Source organism: Coffea arabica, chromosome 11e (genome assembly GCF_036785885.1).
Source record: "Coffea arabica cultivar ET-39 chromosome 11e, Coffea Arabica ET-39 HiFi, whole genome shotgun sequence".
Classification (NCBI taxonomy): Eukaryota; Viridiplantae; Streptophyta; class Magnoliopsida; order Gentianales; family Rubiaceae; genus Coffea; species Coffea arabica.
In genome coordinates, this window is record NC_092331.1 from 47,925,841 (window position 1) to 47,946,325 (window position 20,485).

General features: G+C 37.5%; 1 protein-coding gene across 1 annotated transcript; it reads right to left on the reverse strand.

The window, feature by feature from the left end:
• Positions 1–11,050: 11,050 nt before the first annotated feature.
• LOC113693051 (phenylcoumaran benzylic ether reductase POP1-like) lies at positions 11,051–14,291 on the reverse strand. Its single transcript, XM_027211636.2, has 6 exons — positions 14,198–14,291; positions 12,296–12,480; positions 12,074–12,208; positions 11,696–11,945; positions 11,387–11,590; positions 11,051–11,223 (listed from the first exon to the last, which is right to left on the reverse strand). Exons 1-6 carry the CDS (start codon positions 14,289–14,291, stop codon positions 11,051–11,053), a joined length of 1,041 nt encoding a protein of 346 aa, XP_027067437.2.
• Between the last annotated feature and the right edge of the window lie 6,194 nt (positions 14,292–20,485).

Genomic DNA, 20,485 nt, shown 5'->3' on the forward strand with positions numbered 1-20,485 from the left:
TTGCTCAAGAGGACCAACATAAAACCACTTTTACTTGCCCTTTTGGAACTTTTGCATATCGCCGTATGCCTTTTGGTTTGTGTAATGCTCCTGGAACATTTCAAAGATGCACGATGAGTATTTTCTCTGATATGATTGATAATTGCATTGAAATTTTCAGGGATGATTTTACATTATATGGTGATTCTTTTGATCAGTGCCTAGACCATTTAACAAAGGTTTTGAAAAGATGCATTGAAACAAACTTGGTTCTTAATTATGAAAAATGTCATTTCATGGTTAAGAAAGGCATAGTTTTGGGCCATGTTGTTTCATCAAGGGGTATTGAGGTAGATAAGGCTAAAATTGATTTGATCACTAGTCTATCTTACCCTACTAATGTCAAGGATATTCGTAGTTTTCTAGGCCATGCAGGTTTTTACAAGCGTTTCATAAAAGACTTTTCAAAAATGGCTCAACCGTTGTCTCGCCTGCTTCAAAAGGAGATGCCATTCAACTTTGGAGATGATTGCAAATTGTCCTTTGACACACTCAAGGGTATGTTGACCACGACACCAATCATCGAACCCCCAGACTGGAAGTTATCCTTTGAACTCATGTGTGACGCCAATCAGTATGCCGTAGGAGCTGTGCTTGGACATCGGAGTGGGAAGTGTAGTCACGTGATATACTATGCGTCAAAAATATTGACACCAGCTCAATGCAACTACACCACCACGGAGAAGGAGCTTCTAGCTATTGTTTTCGCTTTTTAGAAATTTAGATCATATCCATTGGGGTCAAAAGTAACGGTTTACTCTAATCTTGCAGCTTTGAAGTATCTTCTGTCAAAAAAGGAGTTCAAGCCAAGACTCATTCGTTGGGTGCTCTTGCTGCAAGAATTTGACTGGGAGATCAAGGATCGGAGAGGGGTGGATAATTCAGTAGCTGATCATTTGAGTAGGTTGATAAGAGAAGAAGAAGCAGTTCCCATATCTGAGGTATTTCCTGATGAACTTCTTTTCTATCTCAAAGGTAAGGAAACTTGGTATGCAGATATTGTGAACTTTTTGGTCCGTCATAAATTTCCTATTGGCATGAGTAAGAGTAAGAGGGATAAGATAGTCCATAATTCTAGATACTATATTTGGGACGAGCCATATCTATGGAAAATAGGCTCTGATCAAATTATTCGTAGATGTGTACCTGAAAGTGAAACTCCTTCTATCCTTGCTCATTGTCATAATTATGCATGTGGGGGCCATTTTGGACCTAAGAGAACTGCTAGAAAAATCCTTGATTGTGACTTTTATTGGGAAACAATGTTTCGTAATGCTTATGCATTTTGTAAAAGTTGTGAAAAATGTCAAAATTTTGGAAGTTTGTCTCATAGGGATGAAATGCCTCAAGTGCCTATGTTATTTTGTGAAGTGTTTGATGTTTGGGGTATCGATTTTATGGGACCTTTTCCTAGCTCTTTTGAATTTTTGTATATTCTGTTAGCAGTTGACTATGTATCAGAATGGGTAGAAGCAAAGGCTATCCGGACTAATGATTCTCAAGTTTTTGTAGGATTTCTCAAATCCCACATTTTTAGTAGGTTCGGGGTGTCGAGAGCCATCATCAGTGATCAAGGTACCCATTTCTGCAATCGCACCATTACAGCTCTCATGAGAAAATATGGAGTGCACCATCGTGTGAGTACAACATATCATCCTCATTCCACTCCAAGGGCAAGCTGAGAAGAGGAAGGTGGAAGAGGAAGAAGAGAAGCAATCCTCTGAAGTCTCGAAGAAAGTTGACATTCCACCTCCTTTTCCTGGCAGGTTTACAAAAGCTGAAAAGGAAGAATCTGAGAGAGAGATTTTGAACACCTTCAGGAAAGTGGAGATCAATATTCCTTTATTGGATGCCATTAGGTAATTGCCTAAATATGCAAAATTTTTGAAGGGCTTATGCAATAATCGCAATAAGTTGAGTCTGGATGACAAGGTGAAGGTGAGGGAGAATGTCTTAGCGATTTTTCAAAGAAAGTTGTCTCAGAAATGCAAGGATCCAGGTATGTTTACTATACCATGCATAATTGGCAATCAAAGAATTGAAAAAAACATGTTTGACTTAGGTGCTTCAATAAATGTCATGCCTCTTTCAATTATTAAAGTTTTGAATTTAGGACCCCTCAAAGAAACTAGGGTAATCATTCAACTAGCAGATAGGTCTAATGTCTACCCTGAGGGCCTAGTTGAAGATGTTCTAGTAAAGGTCAATGAATTCATTTTTCCTGTGGATTTTTACATTGTTGATATGAATGATGAATACTCTACTAATTCAGCAGTGATTCTTTTAGGTAGACCCTTCATGAGTACAGCAAGGACTAAAATAGATATACATGAAGGGACTTTATCTGTGGAATTTGATGGAGAGAATGTCACTTTCAATATTTTTGATGCAATGAAGCATCCTGTGGATACTGAATCTGTAAATTTTGTTGGCATGACTAACACCATTGTGCAAGAGAATTTTGAACAGAATTTCATGGGGGACAAGTTGAACTTTGTCTTACAATAAGGCAAGACCAATTTGGAAGTGGACGACATGGAGGAGGAGGAAGTCATAGAAGCTATCATGTCCTCACATTCACTACATCCGCTTCCAGGCTGGTTTGAAAATTCTTTTCTACCATTACCCACTTCTAATGAAAGAATTTTACCTTCTGTTCAACAGGCACCTAATGTGGAATTAAAGGAACTGCCCGAGCATTTGAAATATGCTTACTTGGGAGATAACAAGACTTTACCTGTAATCATTGCCAATGATTTAACTGCGTTGCAAGAAGAGAGGCTCTTACGGGTCTTACGGGAATTTAAACCAGCAATTGGATGGACGTTAGCAGACATCAAAGGCATCAATCCATCCATTTGCATGCATCACATCCATTTGGAGTCGGACGCAAAACCCGTGAGAGAGCATCAACGCAAGCTCAATCCCGAAATGAAGGAGGTGGTGATGAAAGAGATTCTCAAGCTCTTAGAATTAGGAATTATTTTTCCTATTTCTGACAGCAAGTGGGTAAGTCCAGTCCATGGTGTTCCCAAGAAGACTGGAATCACATTGGTGAAAAATGAAAAGAATGAGTTAGTGCCAATGAAATTCCAATCTTCTTGGGAACAACATGGACTGGACTTTCCCACTGGCTGTCAGAAATAGGAAAAGTAATTCCTAATCCCAAGGAGAATGCCAGTGCAATGCAATTACGGAGTGGCAAGGAGACTGTACCTCCTTACAAAATGGGTGGAGAATGTGCATTGACTTTAGGAAGTTAAATGCCACAACTAGGAAAGACCACTTTCCACTCCCATTTATTGATGAAATGCTTGAGAGATTGGCAGGTAAGTGTTTCTTTTGTTTTTTAGATGGTTACTCTGGATATTATCAAATTATTATTGCTCAAGAGGACCAACATAAAACCAATTTTACCTGCCCTTTTGAAACTTTTGCATATCTCCGTAAGCCTTTTGGTTTGTGTAATGCTCCTGGAACATTTCAAAGATGCATGATGAGTATTTTCTCTGATATGATTGATAATTGCATTGAAATTTTCATGGATGATTTTACAGTATATGGTGATTCTTTTGATCAGTGCCTAGACCATTTAACAAAGGTTTTGAAAAGATGCATTGAAACAAACTTGGTTCTTAATTATGAAAAATGTCATTTCATGGTTAAGGAAGGCATAGTTTTGGGCCATGTTGTTTCATCAAGGGGTATTGAGGTAGATAAGGCTAAAATTGATTTGATCACTAGTCTATCTTACCCTACTAATGTCAAGGATATTCGTAGTTTTCTAGGCCATGCAGGTTTTTACAGGCGTTTCATAAAAGATTTTTCAAAAATTGCTCAACCGTTGTCTCGCCTGCTTCAAAAGGAGGTGCCATTCAACTTTGGAGATGATTGCAAATTGTCCTTTGACACACTCAAGGGGATGTTGACCACGACACCAATCACCCAACCCCCAGTTTGGAAGCTATCCTTTGAGCTCATGTGTGACGCCAGTCAGTATGCCGTAGGAGCTGTGCTTGGACAGCGGAGTGAGAAGTATAGTCACGTGACATAGTATGCGTCAAAAACTTTGACACCAGCTCAATGCAACTACACCACTACGGAGAAGGAGCTTCTAGCTATTGTTTTCGCTTTTGAGAAATTTAGATCATATCTATTGGGGTCAAAAGTAACGGTTTACTTTGATCATGCAGCTTTGAAGTATCTTCTATCAAAAAAGGAGTCCAAACCAGGACTCATTCGTTGGGTGCTCTTGCTGCAAGAATTTGACTGAGAGATCAAGGATCGAAGAGGGGTGGATAATTCAGTAGCTGACCATTTGAGTAGGTTGATAAGAGAAGAAGAAGCAGTTCCCATATCTGAAGTATTTCCTGATGAACATCTTTTCTATCTCAAAGGCAAGGAACCTTGGTATGCAGATATTGTGAACTTTTTAGTCAGTCATAAATTTCTTATTGGCATGAGTAAGAGTAAGGGGGATAAGTTAGTCCATAATTCTCGATACTATATTTGGGACGAGCCATATCTGTGAAAAATAGGCTCTGATCAAATTATTCGTAGATGTGTACCTGAAAGTGAAACTCCTTCTATCCTTGCTCATTGTCATAATTATGCATGTGGTGGCCATTTTGGACCTAAGAGAACTACTAGAAAAATCCTTGATTGTGGCTTTTATTGGGAAACATTGTTTCGTGATGCTTATGCATTTTGTAAAAGCTGTGAAAAATGTCAAAAATTTGGAAGTTTGTCTCATAGGGATGAAATGCCTCAAGTGCCTATGTTATTTTGTGAAGTGTTTGATGTTTGGGATATGGACTTTAAGGGACCTTTTCCTAACTCTTTTGAATTTTTGTATATTCTGTTAGCAGTTGACTATGTATCGAAATGGGTAGAAGCAAAGGCTACCCGGACTAATGATCCTCAATTTGTTGTAGGATTTCTCAAATCCCACATTTTTAGTAGGTTCGGGGTGCCGAGAGCCATCATCAGTGATCAAGGTACCCATTTCTGCAATCGCACCATTGCAGCTCTCATGAGAAAATATGGAGTGCACCATCGTGTGAGTACAACATATCATTTTCAGACCAATGGGCATGCTAAAGTCTCCAATCGAGAGATCAAGAGCATATTGGAGAAAACGGTTAACCCCAACCGTAAGGATTGGAGTTTGTGATTGGATGATGCTTTGTGGGCATATCGAACGGCGTATAAAACGCCCATTGGAATGTTCCCATATAGGTTGGTGTTTGGTAAGATGTGTCATTTACCTGTGGCTATTGAGTATCGTGCATTCTGGGCAGTCAAGCAATGCAATTTGCATGCGGATAGAGATGGCAAAGACAGAAAGCTCCAACTCCAGGAGTTGGAGGAAATTCGTCTTGAAGCATATGACAATGCACGTTTGTACAAAGAGCGTACCAAGCAGTTTCATGACCGCCTATTGCGTGCGAAATACTTTTCCCTAGGACAAAAGGTACTCTTGTTCAATTCACGGTTGAAATTCATGCCAGGTAAGTTAAAATCCCGTTGGATTGGACCATATGTGGTAGTCAATGTTTTTCCCAATGGTGTGGTTGAAATCCAGAGTTTAGAGACTAATAAGAGTTTTACAGTTAATGGTCATCGTTTAAAACCGTTTGTTGATGTTTCAGACATTGGCACTATGGAAGAGGTACACTTGATAAATCCTATCTATGCCTAATTGCTCACTGTGGAGTCGTCTAGCCAAAGACGTTAAAGAAAAGCACTGCTTGGAAGGCAACCCAAGGGTCGTGGGTGTGTTCAGTGACGTTTTCTTTTAGGTGGGGAGCAAAATTTCGTGAACAGAAAACTTCATCTTATAAGGTGTGCCCACGCCTTATATTAACAGCCCATCGACATTCTTACAATAGTGATGGACAAAGGACTTACGCTTCCAAGGCATGCCCACGCTCTACAGGGCCGTGTCCGATGCCTAGTTCCAAGAAATTGGCGACCTCTTGACCTTCGGCTCCAAGGCGTGCCCACGCCGCACAACAGATAGTGCTAGTCATACTCTATGACATTGGACAGAAGACTCTTGCTTACAAGGCGTGCCCATGCCAGCCTATCCGTCCCAAACTACTACTAACGATGCCTTCTTCGCCCACATCGGTTTTTCGCCGCCTCATCCTCCTCCCCCGTAGTGCTCTCGTACCCTCGTTGGCCCTCAGGGAAGCTCCATTTCCTTTCTTTTTACTTTGTATTTTTCTTTACTCCATTGAGGACAATGTAGATTTCTGGTGTGGGGGGAGTAGTCTTACCTTTTAGGTTTGATAGATAGTTTTAGCTCTTTTTGTTTGTTAGTCTTGTAGGTTTGATAGCGTGATATATAAAAAAAATGAAAAAATAGAAAACAAAATAGGTGATGAGTTGGTTGACCTCAAAGTGAAAATATCTGGAACCTGATGCTATGATGATGATTGCAATTACTTTACAGGCATGAGCAATGTATTATGTGGTTGAATGTCTTATTTTCTTGATAATGGAATTGAATAAGGAAATTTGCAAGGCTTGGCTATTAATATCCTGTTGTGAGCTGTTGAGCTAATGAGCATTTCATTGTTAACTGCTCTATTTTTTTTCATTGAGTGATATCATACATGATTGGATTGTTCTAAAACTTGCTTTGTTATACATGTCAAGACCACATTCCTGAGTTTGATGCATTAAAATGACAAGGGCACTTAGGTTAACCATTTTTTACTTTCTAAAGACCAACCCTAATCAGATCTCCCCTAATTGGCCACGGTTGAGTCTAAACCTTTTCTTTGTTTAATAACTCATTTTGTCACCCCTAAACCTCTTGTGTTCAAAACCTTTTTGTGTCCATCCCGTGTCAAAGGAATGCCTTGATTTCAGTACATGATGATTTCGAATTGGGTTGAAAGGAGACAACTGAAGTTAGCAGGTGTGTCTATATGTAGTTGTGCGTATTTGAAAAAAAAAAGAAGAGAGAAGACTATGGGCAAAAAAAAAATGAGTAAAAAAAAAAGAGAGAACAAAAAAAAAAAGGGAAGGAAAAAAGAGATGTAAGAGTGCTTTTGTCCAGGTGTGTTTTGTTGGGATAATTGGGTGAAATTCTTTGTTGTGCTTGCACGTGTTATTTCTTGAGAAATTTATGGGTGCGCGTGGGAAAAACCATTGGAATGAAGAAGAAAAGTGGAAGTCATGCAATGGGTCAACGGCATTTTCTTTGACCTAATGAGCCTAAATTACCTATTTGACCCTACACGTGCCTAAGCCCCATTACAACCCTCATCAAGCCCCTTTGATTTTTGCATTAAATTTGGACTTAGTGGTGGTGATGTGATATATTAGCAAGCATATGGTAACATCATTTTATTGTGTGGCGAGAGTAACCCTTTGTATTTCATGTCGGTGTGGTGAGTAGTCATGTACCATTCTATAAGAGAGGGTTAAGGCTTGCAATTTCTGAATTTGATAACACTATTAGAAAGGATAGGACATTTATACTCACATGGTGGACTGCTACATGTGTGTAACTGTGATTGTATCTCTAAGCTTTGAGATGCTTGAGGACAAGCATTGTCTTGATGTGGGGGGATTTGATAGGGCGATAATTGAGTGTTTATTACATTGGTATTTGATCTTAATTTTAATCACTTATTGTGCAAGACATTGGATTTCTAACCAGATTTGGTATTTGTGTTACTTGCAGGCGAAGTGGTATTAAAAGTGACAAAAAGAGGCAAATTCCAGAAGACTAGGCATTTTCTGGCGTGCCCACGCCAGACAAGGTAGAGCTGCGTGAAAAAGCCGGATTGCGGGTCCTATTCCTGGGGCCACCGCCTTTCCTTGGAGCCATACTTTAAACTTACGTGGGATTGGGAAACCTTGGAGGGAAGACTTTTTGGCAACACTTCAATAAGGGAAATAAGAAGAAGAAACCTGGAATCCTTTTGGAACACGAATTCTACTTGGGAAAGCACGTGGGTGGCGGCGAAGCTTTAAAAGAAAACAGCGAATAGACTAGGGTATCTTTTTATCTTGGCACTATCGTCCTTCTTTTCGGGGTGGCGACATTAGTCAGAGAAGGGTGATTTTTTTTTACTGTTGCCCTGCAAACAATTCTACTCCATCGAAAAGCCTTGCATTGTTTAATCGTTATGAGGCAAGGCTAATTTCTTTATCTAGTTGAGGAATAAATCGAGGATTGGGGCACCATAACTGTGAGATCGTTTTAATTGCTTATTTTTAATTTATAAGTTCATGGGTATTTGATTATTCTCTATTTTTTCCTGAGTTATTATTGTTTAGATTTATTGGATAATTAGGCCTGTTATTCGATTGTCTAAATAATTGATAGCCAATTAGGATGTTGGCGCGTCGCCTTTAAGCATCTTGATTAGTGGCAAACGAGACAATTGCACCGCCTCGCAAGAAGTCTAATTTGGATCGTGGGGATAATTAATCTAGTCTAAATAAATCAGCATGTGTGTTTGTCATCTAGAATTGGGTCTTTCTAATTCCTAATGCTGTGGCTACATTAAATCCTGTGAGCGTTTCTGGGGTTGTCTAGTCGCAAGAGGGTAGTTTATGAGCGTCTCTTGACTACCATAAAATTAAGGAAAGATTGGTGGTTGGGCGCTTCGCTTGACCACTATAACCAGTTTACTCGTGAGTATATGAATTGTCCCTTGTATCTGTGATCAGTTGTGTGTTTCGTTGCCAAGATTAATTCCTTGACTAGGTTGTTTTAATTAATTGTTATTTGTGTAATTTGGTTCCCGCTATCTTACTCAACTTTGAATTTCAGTTTTTATTCCTTTTTAATTAGTTGGTACTATTGCTAAAATTCCCCCCCATTTTCCTATGTGATTTGCCTACCAGTTCCTTGAGGAGACGACCCTATTTGCCCTGTTTACAAATTAAATTTGAGATTGTGTTGGTTGGCAATTAGGCTGTTATTTTTAACTTTATTTTTGGAGGTTTGACACCCACCAATATCTCTTTGTAACCTTATCAATTCTTATTTCCTATGCCTACATTACATATAGCCTCTAATATATTGATTTCAAGTATCAAATTCATAGTTAGGTATTTCCAGTGCAAGCGGTTGGCATATTAAAGCATCGATTTTGGGTTTCCACTCCTCTTGATTATCAGGTACATCTTCTTTCAATATATATATATATATATATATATTAAAAATGGCATGTTGATCTTCAATTGTAAGAGCTTAGTAACATATCTTGAATTTTTTTTTTGTTTTATTTTCTATTTGTTTTGTATGAAGACAGAGGATTTAAACAAGTACTTTCATCGTTATTTTTGTAGGATATTTTCTAACATGTTTGTTAATTGATTTTTGTGATCATATACTACGATGTTTGTTAATTTGCCTGCAGGAAAAACAACCAAAAACAAAAGGCACTGGAAAGTAATGCGATATAAATATAAGAGACATAAATATCTCTATTAGATATATCTGCAAATTCATTAGTTAATTAAAAGACTTTGGCTGTTTACTTAATTATAATCTTTACATATTGTTATACACAACCTTGAATGCGATAAATCATTTATTTTTTTATACTTAGTTATCCTACTTTGCTATCATGCAGTGATAATGAAAAATCAATAAATGCTGATTTGCACGGACAAATCGAGGAGAATGTTCCAATAGAAAAAAACAAAAACAAGTTTCTAAAGAGTAGAATGTTATTTGATACTATTTACTGCACTTTTTATTTATTTTCAAGTTTTTGAATGTTATGGTATTGTTGAGTGTTATTTTTTCTATTTTTCAATTATTATTCACTGAATTAGATGTTCAAATTTATATTACAAGAATACTTTACATTACAATGCGCACATAGTAATATACTTAAGACAAGTTATAATAGATTATACATTAAATATGTATTTTATATCGACATTTTTATAAATTGACTAAATAGTTTATTATTTTTCGACGATTCCGTTCGTTGAACGGGTACAAAACTAGTTACAAACTATTACCAACATAGTGTGTAGCTCTGACTTGTGCTATTCCGCCTTGTGTCAATTGGTATGCAAATTTTGATCACAGATTTCACAGTTTGAAAAGTTTTGTTGATTCAACATAGGATATAACCAATTGATACAAGAAAAGATACAACAGCGTTACCATGCAGGCACATGATACATCTAGACTGCCAGCCTAAAAGGGGTAAAGCATCACAACAGGTTAGAAATTCGGGATGACAACAGGTAAGATATTCCGAGTGTCATGTGTGTTCAAAATATTTGTTAATGCAACAATAAATAAAAATAAACAAAAAGCCTGTCTGCTGTATGGAATTCATATACATTTTAGTAAGTAACAAATTCTTGGCTCAACCCAAAAAAAAAAAAGGGGACATGAACAAGGTTCTTGTAGTAATATTTTTTTTCCCTCTGATTTTGACAATCAAAGTAAGCTGCTTTCATTTGTGGTATCCTTTAATCATTTTTTTGTCTAAAGTTTATTGACAGAGATTGTTACTTTTCTTGTAAATTTTTTTAAGTGATTGAGCCTTAATCAAAACTCTGATAGTCTAGTGTTGATTTTTTTTTAGTGCCAATAAAAATTTTATTTCTAAACAAATGGGCTACAATTTGTTAAGATACCCCTAATCACCTTTTTGTCTTACATAACCTGCTCTAAAAGAATGTTATAGTAATATTTTTTTCACAAAACTCAGGAAGAAAAAACAAATTCAAATGAAGCCACGGGAGATATCAAATATCTTAAATTGGACAATTTCAGGTTGCAAAACAAGTATAGGGTAGATTTTATTTCAGGCACATTTATGACATTTTCCGTAAGGGAGATGAACAATCAAAGCACATTTCTAATAGTACATAAGAAATGTTGCACAAAAGATGGTATCATGGTAGACAAACATTGGTTAATGTACTACTTCCATCCCATATTTCTCGTTTACGATGACAAATATTTTGTGACATTCCAAAATGGAAAGCTGCGGAGGGAATTATAGTTTTGTTGCTACTCTGATACAAACTGATTGAGGTACTCATCAAGTGCGGTGCATTTCACATCGGGATAGACATCCGTTGCCTCCATGCCAAGAGAAGCCTCGATCTCAAAGTTGGCCATTTCTCCCTTCACAAGAACCGTGTATCCCAGAGACAGGATGAATTTTAATGGCATTGAAGCCTCTGCATGAGATACAAGAAAAGAAACCAATTTAATTAAAACTGTAGAATAGATGCAATTAGTACTAGACGACTATTGTATCAAAAAAAATTTTTCCGGATTACACAGGATTTTTTGAGGAAGAAGCAGCTTGTGCACTTAGTTTCTCTTTGTTAAGTAGCAGACCCTGGATTTTCTCAAGGACTTCCTTCTCTGGAAGGTAAATCTTTTCGAGGGTCTGGCCAATTTTCCTTTCCCACAATGATACTATTTCGTTGTAGGACAGAGTGTTGGCAGGTGGTCTAAGGTACACAATCTTGTTCAGGGTCCTTGGATCATCTGCTGCTTTAATGGTGTATGCAGCTATGTCTTCTTGCTTCGAGAAAACGACTGCAACGAAACACAAAATGGAAGAAAAGTTAAGAACGATGATCTCTAAAACATGACAGTAAACCAATCAAAAAAATGGAAGCGGACAAAGCTTCTTTTGGATACCTTTTGGATTTCCATCATCAAGAATGACAATTTTGTCTCTGGGAGGACTTGCAGAGCTAGAGTCTCCAAAGGGGTTAAGGAAATAATTCAAATAACCAGCAAAACCATTAGATACTAAATAAGTGTAAGGTATCCCTTCAGCCTCGACAGCTCTGCGGATCTTAGCTTTGGTTCTGTATAATCTAGCGGCAGGCTCAACAAAGCCATGCAAACGATCCACATCATTTCCAAACTCAGAAGGTAAAAATCTCTGGAACGAAATATAGCTCTTTGTCAACATGTGGGTTGACAGGGATAATGAAAAAAATTTGTCCAACAGCCAGCAGAGATCGGATCTAGAAAAAGAAAAAGGAATGTATAAAACTGCATTGTGCTTACTTTGATGTTACCAGCTTCTTTAATTGCTGCAATTATCTTAACTTGATGAGCTACCAAATCTCCCCCGACTGTCGAGATCACTATATCAACTTGTTTGATTGCATTTACCAACTGCTGATGATCGTGTAGATCTCCCTGTTCAGTTCACACGTCAGTTTCTATAATTTCTTGAGAAGAATTGAAATAGTGCTTAGACAATGGGAAAAAGATATGACAACACACATAAAGAAATGCGACTCCCAAACTCTTGAAGCTCTCTATGATGGCTGCCCTTTTAGGATCTGAAATTGTGTTTTCTAGGACCAATGCAAAAGTTGGGTGCCCTGCTTTTGCACCTGCCTCCACTACGTATTTGCCAATATATCCGGTGCCGCCAATGATCAAAATCTTGCTTTTCACATCGATTTCTGCAACGGATCTTCTGTCTCATACCCTGTGCCATTCTCTGTCTCAATTTTTATTGTATTGCTATTTCTCCTACATAAATACCATGTTTTAGTTCTTTTTTTTTTATTTCCTTAAGATCCAATAACTTTTAATTGAATAAAAAATAAATACAATAGTTTCAAAAAAGCAATATATAATAGAAAATTTAAAAATACAGCAGAAAATTCATAAAAAATCTCATTTTGATTTTTTTATTTTGTTAAATTTTGTGCATTACTCAATTAATAGTTATTGGATCTTAAGGAAACTAAAAAAGAACTAAAACATGGTGTTTATGTAAGAGAAATAGCAATATAATAAAAAATGGGACAAATAATGACACAGAGTGTGAGACAGAAGATCCATTGCGATTTCCAACTCTAGGATGGTAAACTACTTGACGGGATTTTTATATCAATACAAGTTTAAATCCGATTTTTATACCCGGTAGCTGCAAGTATACAGGCCAAAACTGTAATGTACGGTATGTATCGGGTCGATCCCACGATGAGCAATTGAAACAAGTACTAGACCCTTATTTTTCTCTATTATTTAGACTTACAATCAATTTGAGCAGAGAAAGTTTATTGCTATATTCTACAAATCTGATCTGCAAATCTAGTTTAACAAATGCTAAATGCAAATGAAGAATTCTACTCAAGAAAGACTCTAGGGATGTAGATTCCACTTATGGCATAAACAACACAAATGAATGGATTTACCTCTTGTTATTAGTCTTGTTTAACCGGAGATTCATTTCCAAATTTACCAAGTCACATTCTCATGATGAAATGGCCTAGAGTAGTAAAGTTTTCCCTATTTTCATGGTGAAATACTACTACTACTCTGTTTTCTTTCATGAAATGCTAAGTAATCCACTTAAGTGTATCTCTATTTTCATGAACATACGACTTAAGCTCTACTCATGTGTTTCCATTGTTATTACCAATTCTTACTGAATAATAACAACTATAAACATGCTATTGGTGATCAATCAATAACAAGTAATCACAGCTACACAAGTAGACAAGTTAATACAAGATATAACAAGTGTAAATCACATTCAATTAGTATTATTTAGCCATAAGTTTCATCTACTCCCTAGATTAAGGAGTTTAGCTACTCATGAATGATTTAACAATCAAACTCACAAGTTTATTAATGCAAAACATCATGAAGTACAAGTACAAAAAAGATAAAAGAAAGCTTAGCCAATTGATGGTGAAGCTCTCCAATTCCTGCTATGCTCTTGCACAATATGATTACAAGTGAAAACTCCAAATGCTTCTCCAAGAACTCTTAGCTAGAGAGAAACTAGTTACAAGAAGGAAAACTAGCTACGTATATGATATTTTTCTTCTCCCCTTGTGTCTCTGCATAAAAGGTGGTAGAAAGTCTATTCCTCTCACTTCATAATTTCCTCCACTCAGATTTTGTAAAAAGAAGACAAAGATATGATGTTTCCTTTTGTCTACAATTCATTTGGTCTTCTCTTTTATTGTAGAAGCATGTGCCACCGATTTCTGTCCCTCAAAATAGCTGGAAAAGTTGTAAGAAAGGTAAAGTAAAACGGCTGTGCCACTTGCTGAAGAGAGAGACAGATCCGAGCCTCGGATCCGAGGGGTGAAAATTGATCCGAGCTCGGATCTTCAGGATCCGAGGACTTTCCATAATGGATCCGAGGTCGGATCCTCTGACCTCGGATACACTCCTCCAGAAGTACAGATGAGGGATCAGATCCATCTTTGCTCTCACGGATCCGAGCTCGGATCCGTGCCATTAAATTTCCCATTTTTTCACTTCTTTCCTTTTTCCTTCATTTTTGCTCCTAATTTCTTGTGTACTTTATCCTCTGGACAATCCTTACATTCCCTTCATCTCGTGCATGAATTTCATACATCGATATCCTTCACAATTTCACAAAATTAACACATTAATACACTCATTTATCAAGTTTTGAATACTTAAACAATTTTTAAGCAATTATCACCAAAAGAGTTCAAATATGGCTTTAATCTTCTTAAAACATACCACAAATTCATTCCAAACTTGTACAAAATATACGTTAAATATTCACTTATCAAATTCCCCCACACTTGAATCGTTGCTTGTCCTAAAGCAATTGCACACATAACTTACCACAATGATCCAAAAGATAAAACAATATATATACTTTTGTCAAATTTAATTCCTCTAAAATCTAGAAACCAATCATTATACCATTTCTCAGATTACACTAAATACTTATAATATTCAATTAAGTAAAAATAATTATGCTTTAATTTCAACAAATTCAACTCAATCGCTCATTCTATCCTAATTCCACAAATAATTAAATCACATAGTCAATTCTATGGCCTTCCTTATCCCATGACCATCAAAACTTAACAGTTAAGAGGGATTTATTCTCACTTCATTTTATTTAAATAGTGAAAACGTCTTTTTACGCGAAAATCAACACTTTTAGGTGAAGATTCCCAGTTACTCAACATTTCACTTATTCAAATTGCTAAGCATACTCTTAATTCCAATACCTTTTTACGCGAATGTCGACATTTGTAAATGCCAACCCCCGGTTACTCGGTATGTGAATCATTGAAGTAAAAAATAATAATAATATTATTATTATTATTTTTTAACAATCTTTTCCCTCTAAACATAATTAAAGGAAGAATCTGGCCTTGTCTTGACTATATCAATCACTTACTTATAAAATTAAGTAAAAATGAGAAATATCATTAAACATGCAAAATTTTAAGCATAATTTTTCTTATTTAAATGAATATACTTTCTAAAATGTAAAAATCCTAATTGCATAATGACTAATTCCAAGTCAAATAAGGACTAAACTTTCCCAAAATACATATAACATTTTATCCAATGGAAGAATTAGGCACTTAAATTTGAACATTTTGGCCATTAATTTGAAATATTGGAAAATATTTTAGAAAAATTTTGACAGAGTTTTCCCATAAAAATGGACAAATCTCCCTGGCAACAACCTCAATTTCAAGAAAATTAACCTCAAGACAATATTTTCAAATATAATTCCAACATTTTAAGCCATAGACAACTCAAATCATGCATTTCAAAACACAACCATCCATAAGATAAAGTAATCCCTCCCCCACACTTAAAATCTACAATGTTCTCATTGTAGAGGAAGGTTAAAGAAACTGAAACTTCCCTCAAATAGGTGGTGATTCAATTTGAAGCCCTTAATCCTCACGATCATCCAACTTCTAGCCACAATGAAACAAAAAAGTACGAAAAACCATAAGTAGCACAAGATAATCCAATATGAAAACTACAAAATAAAGCAACAACAGATGTAATCAGCTAAAGATCTTCATGGCTGCTCAGAACAAGGGTCTACTGCCTCCTCAGTTCCATGAGGACACTGTGATGTACCAATATGCCCCTCCTCCTGCTGAGGTGTTGGAGTAGGTGACCGGCGGATATGGAAATGGTCCCCGATCGCACGAAGACGGCGATCATGTCTGTCAAGTCGCTCCGTTATCATCCGCTCGGTCTGGTCAATGTGCTCGACGACTCGTGTCTCCATACAGCAAATGGCATTGAGGAGCTCTTGCCACTTGGATCGCGGCGGAGGTGATGGTCGTGGAATAGGAGGAGGAAGAGTCTGCTGTGCCTCCGACTCTTGAGTTTCCGCTTGTAGTTCAGTGTGAGGTGGAGGCTGAGCGGAAGTCGATGCTTCTCCAGTGTCCCGAACTAGAGTAGCTCCAAAATCCGTAGGGATACTCAAGGATTTGAGTATCGAGACACTGACTTCGTCGGCGGACCTAGTGACAATGGCTCGCTCAGTTCCAAGAGGAAGCTTGAGCTTCTCAAAAATGAGGGATAGCAGCCAAGGGAAGCCAAAGCAAGTCTCGCCGGCCCTCATGCAAGCTGTGGTCCGCATGTAACTGATGATGATGCTGGGCAAAGGAATACCAGTCAACTGCTCACCCACACCATGCATCATCTTATCCAAGAAGTAGAGGTCACTATTGTGGAGCTCCCGCTTTCCACTCCTTTTGGGCACCACATTGAAGGCGAAGAGATAGAAGATCAAGTGGTACCGATGCTCGAAGGAGTCAGCATATACAGTGAGCTTCTTCGAACTTCCTCGCTCCCATATTGACCCTTTAGGCGTGTTACCGCTTCTCCCACCTGCCAAGGGTCGCGTGCCTTGAACTCCTTGGTCAGTTTAACATCAACTCCTTCATCTTTGAGTTTGATGATTTTTGCCACTGTATCCCGATTAAGAGCCACTCTCTTTCCTCGAACCCAGGAGACGATGAGGTTGCCACTGTGACTCTGTTTGTTTTCTACATTGGCGTAGAACTCCAGGACGAGGTTGGGGGAGTAGTGCTTGGGCAATTGAAGGATGTTCTCCCATCCGAGTCTCTTGAATGCCGTAGAGATGTGGTAGTGCGCATCCACCTCCGGTGCCAGGTACTTTTCAATGATAATTTCCTTATCTAAGCTTGCTTCGTACCACTGTTGATTCTCGAGTGACGTGAATCTAGTGGTGTCATAATCTGGAAGCGGCTCGTCGCGGCTAGTGGATGCGGTCTTCTGGGGAGACCGAGGTGGTGGCTCAGGCGAAGGAGATTCTTCCTCAGGCGACTCTTCATGTGAGGGAGTGCGTTCCTCGCTTGAAGATGGTGTAGGAGTACGAATACGAGCCCTCCTTGTGCGAGCCATAGTACCTATATAAAAACAAGATAAACGTTCATTAGAACAATATAAACTTGCTCTCATTGAATTTAAGAAAATTTCAGCAGAGTATCCCCTTATAAAAGGGCTAAACTCCCTGCCAACATGTACCAAAAAGCATCCAAAGATCCTACTTAACTCATTTCAAACTCAAATGCATATTTTCAGGTAGAATCTCATCAAAGAGTTCGATCATTTGAACCTCAACTATTATTTCAAGAATGTACATGCCAATATATTCATAACTTTATCCACGAATCACACCACAATTGGCTATACCCATTCTTAATAAAGTGCATACGAATGAGCTCCAAATTTACCAAAACAATTGTAATTGAACTCAAAGAGATAAGGATTTCAAGTAAAAAGGTTGAATGTGCCTAACTTAATCATAAACACACTCTTTTACCCAATGGAATTGGTTCTATTAATTGCATATCATTTTTAATTGGTACAACAGTGACTTATAATTCTCAAAACAAGTTTATATATCCAATGAAAGCAAAAATTCACAAGTTTAAATCACCAAAATGCTCAAGCCCAATAAATTTAAAAAAAAATACCAAAAATATCACCAAATCCACAATTTTCCCTATACTAAGCACAAAAATGTTAGTAACAACATATTCTAATACAATGTAGCACATTTATAATAAGAATTTCAACATATAAGCAATTATTAGAATATGCCCAAAAACTAGAAAAATGCAAAAATAGGAAATATAAAAACTCAAAGGAAGTTGCAAATTGTTACCTCAAATGTATAGAGTGACGATGGAAGATGGTAAGGATGCAAAAATTGAAACCGAAACAGCCCAAATTAGCCCCCAAATTGAAGAAGTACAGTGCGGCCCCAATTCTAGTTTTTGAAGATCAAACTCACCAAATTGATGTTTTTGATTTCGGAAAACTGAGGGTTTATGCTCAAAAGAGGTTGGGAGATGTTTTTCTGGTGAAAAATTGGATGATTGATGGATAAAATGGAAGATTAGAGGGAGAGGGTTAGGGTTCGGTGAAAAGAGGGAAGAAAAATTTTGAAAAATGCAGAAACGAGGCCTCGGTTCTGCTATATCCGCAAACCGATCCGAGCGCGGATCGGTTCTGCAAGGCCTCGGATCCGACAAGGCTCGGATCCGTCTTAACAGAACCACAGACGAGCCCTCGGATCCATCTGGGTTGGACTGGATCCGAGCTCGTATCGTAGGATCCGCTGTCGGATCCTTCTGGGTTTTTAGGATCCGAGCTCGGATCTGTATGTCTCTGCACTAATTTCAGAAACTGCAATTTTTCAAACTTTTTCTCCCTTTTCCGGCCAATTCCAAATTACGCTTTGGACAAACTTTTTATCAATTCCAACCCCCCACGCACATGTAATATACCAAAAATGCAATATCCAACCTCTCAAAACACATCAAACACCTCTTCATTGAAAATCGAGGGGTGAGGTTCTTTACTCATTTTTACACTTTTACACCAAAATAGCATCTTTGGGCATTAAATGCACATCAAATGAGTCCATGAGCATTTATAACATGTTATCACCAAAATTCACTTGAATATACTGTAAATGCAACATTGTATGTATGCTTGGGAATTCTAAACACTTAAAGCACAATTTTGGTAAGAAAACCTCCCTTTTTACACTTGTTCTTCAATTGTACCTCCAAAATGGATGATGAAACTCCGGTACCTCCTACAAACAAGTGAAATAAATCTAATTAGTCAATTAAATCATACCAAAATGTAAGAAACACATAAAAAAAAACACACAACTACAATATTATTATTGGGTTGCCTCCCAACAAGCGCTTTGTTTAGAGTCGTTAAGCTCGACTCTCCTACAGCTCTTTTAACTCTCCATTGCGTTTCCTAAGGAGTAAATTACTCCTTTAGGAACCTTTTCTCCAGCCAAATAGGGTTTCAATCTTTGACCATTTACTTTAAATGGGGAACCATTTTCTCCTTTTATTTCCACTGCTCCATAAGGGAACATGCGAACAACTTCAAACGGCCCGGACCAACGAGACTTAAGCTTTCCAGGGAATAATTTAAGCCATGAGTTAAACAATAACACCTTTTGCCCTTCTTCAAAATGCTTAGGAAGAATGTGTTTATCATGCCAAAATTTCACTTTTTCTTTATAAATCTTGGCATTCTCATACGAAGTTAACCGCAATTCCTCCAATTCGCTTAACTCAAGCATTCTCTTTAACGGCCCAATAAGCTTTATGTTCTATTTCTACAGGTAAGTGACACGCTTTCCCATAAACAAGCTTATATGGAGACATTCCCAACGGCGTTTTAAATGCCGTTCTATACGCCCACAAAGCATCTTCAAGCTTGTTCGACCAATCCTTTCTTGATCGATTTACCGTTTTCTCCAAAATGATTTTAATTTCCCGGTTGGCCAACTCTGCTTGACCATTAGCTCGAGGATGATAGGGGAGTGACTTTTTATGCCTACATCCATATTTAAGCAACAAAGTGTCAATAATTTTATTGCAAAAATGCTTACCTTCGTCGCTTATTATTGCCTTAGGAACTCCGAACCTGCAAAATATGTTCCGCTTAAGGAATTTAAGTACAACTTTTGCATCATTAGTTTGTGAAGGAATAGCCTCCACCCATTTAGAGACATAATCAACTGCTAATAAGATGTACTTATTATTATATGAATTAGGAAATGGTCCCATAAAATCAATACCCCATACATCAAATAACTCAACTTCCAAGAATGTAGTTAAGGGCATTTCATTTTTTTGAGATGTATTTCCAGTTTTTTGGCATGCATCACAATTTTTAACATATTCCCTAGCATCTCGGTACATAGTTGGCCAATAAAACCCTGATTGCCATACCTTTGCCACAGTCTTGGAAGTACTGAAATGACCACCTGTTTCAAGGTTATGACAATGATATAAAACATTATGTGCCTCATCTTCGGGAATACATCTACGTATCATACCATCGGCACAATGTTTATACAGCAATGGTTCCTCCCATAAGTAACTTTTGACATCATGTAAGAATTTTTTCTTTTGATGATAATTAAACCCCTTTGGAATCTCTCCACTGACCAAGTAGTTAGCAAAATCTGCATACCATGGAGAATTGCTAAGTGCTAGGACAAACTCATCCAGAAAATTCTCTTGAATTGGAACTTGATTCTTGACTGGGATATATTCCAAACATGATAGATGATCTGCAACTAGATTCTCCGATCCCTTTTTGTCTTTTATCTCCACATCAAATTCCTGCAATAAA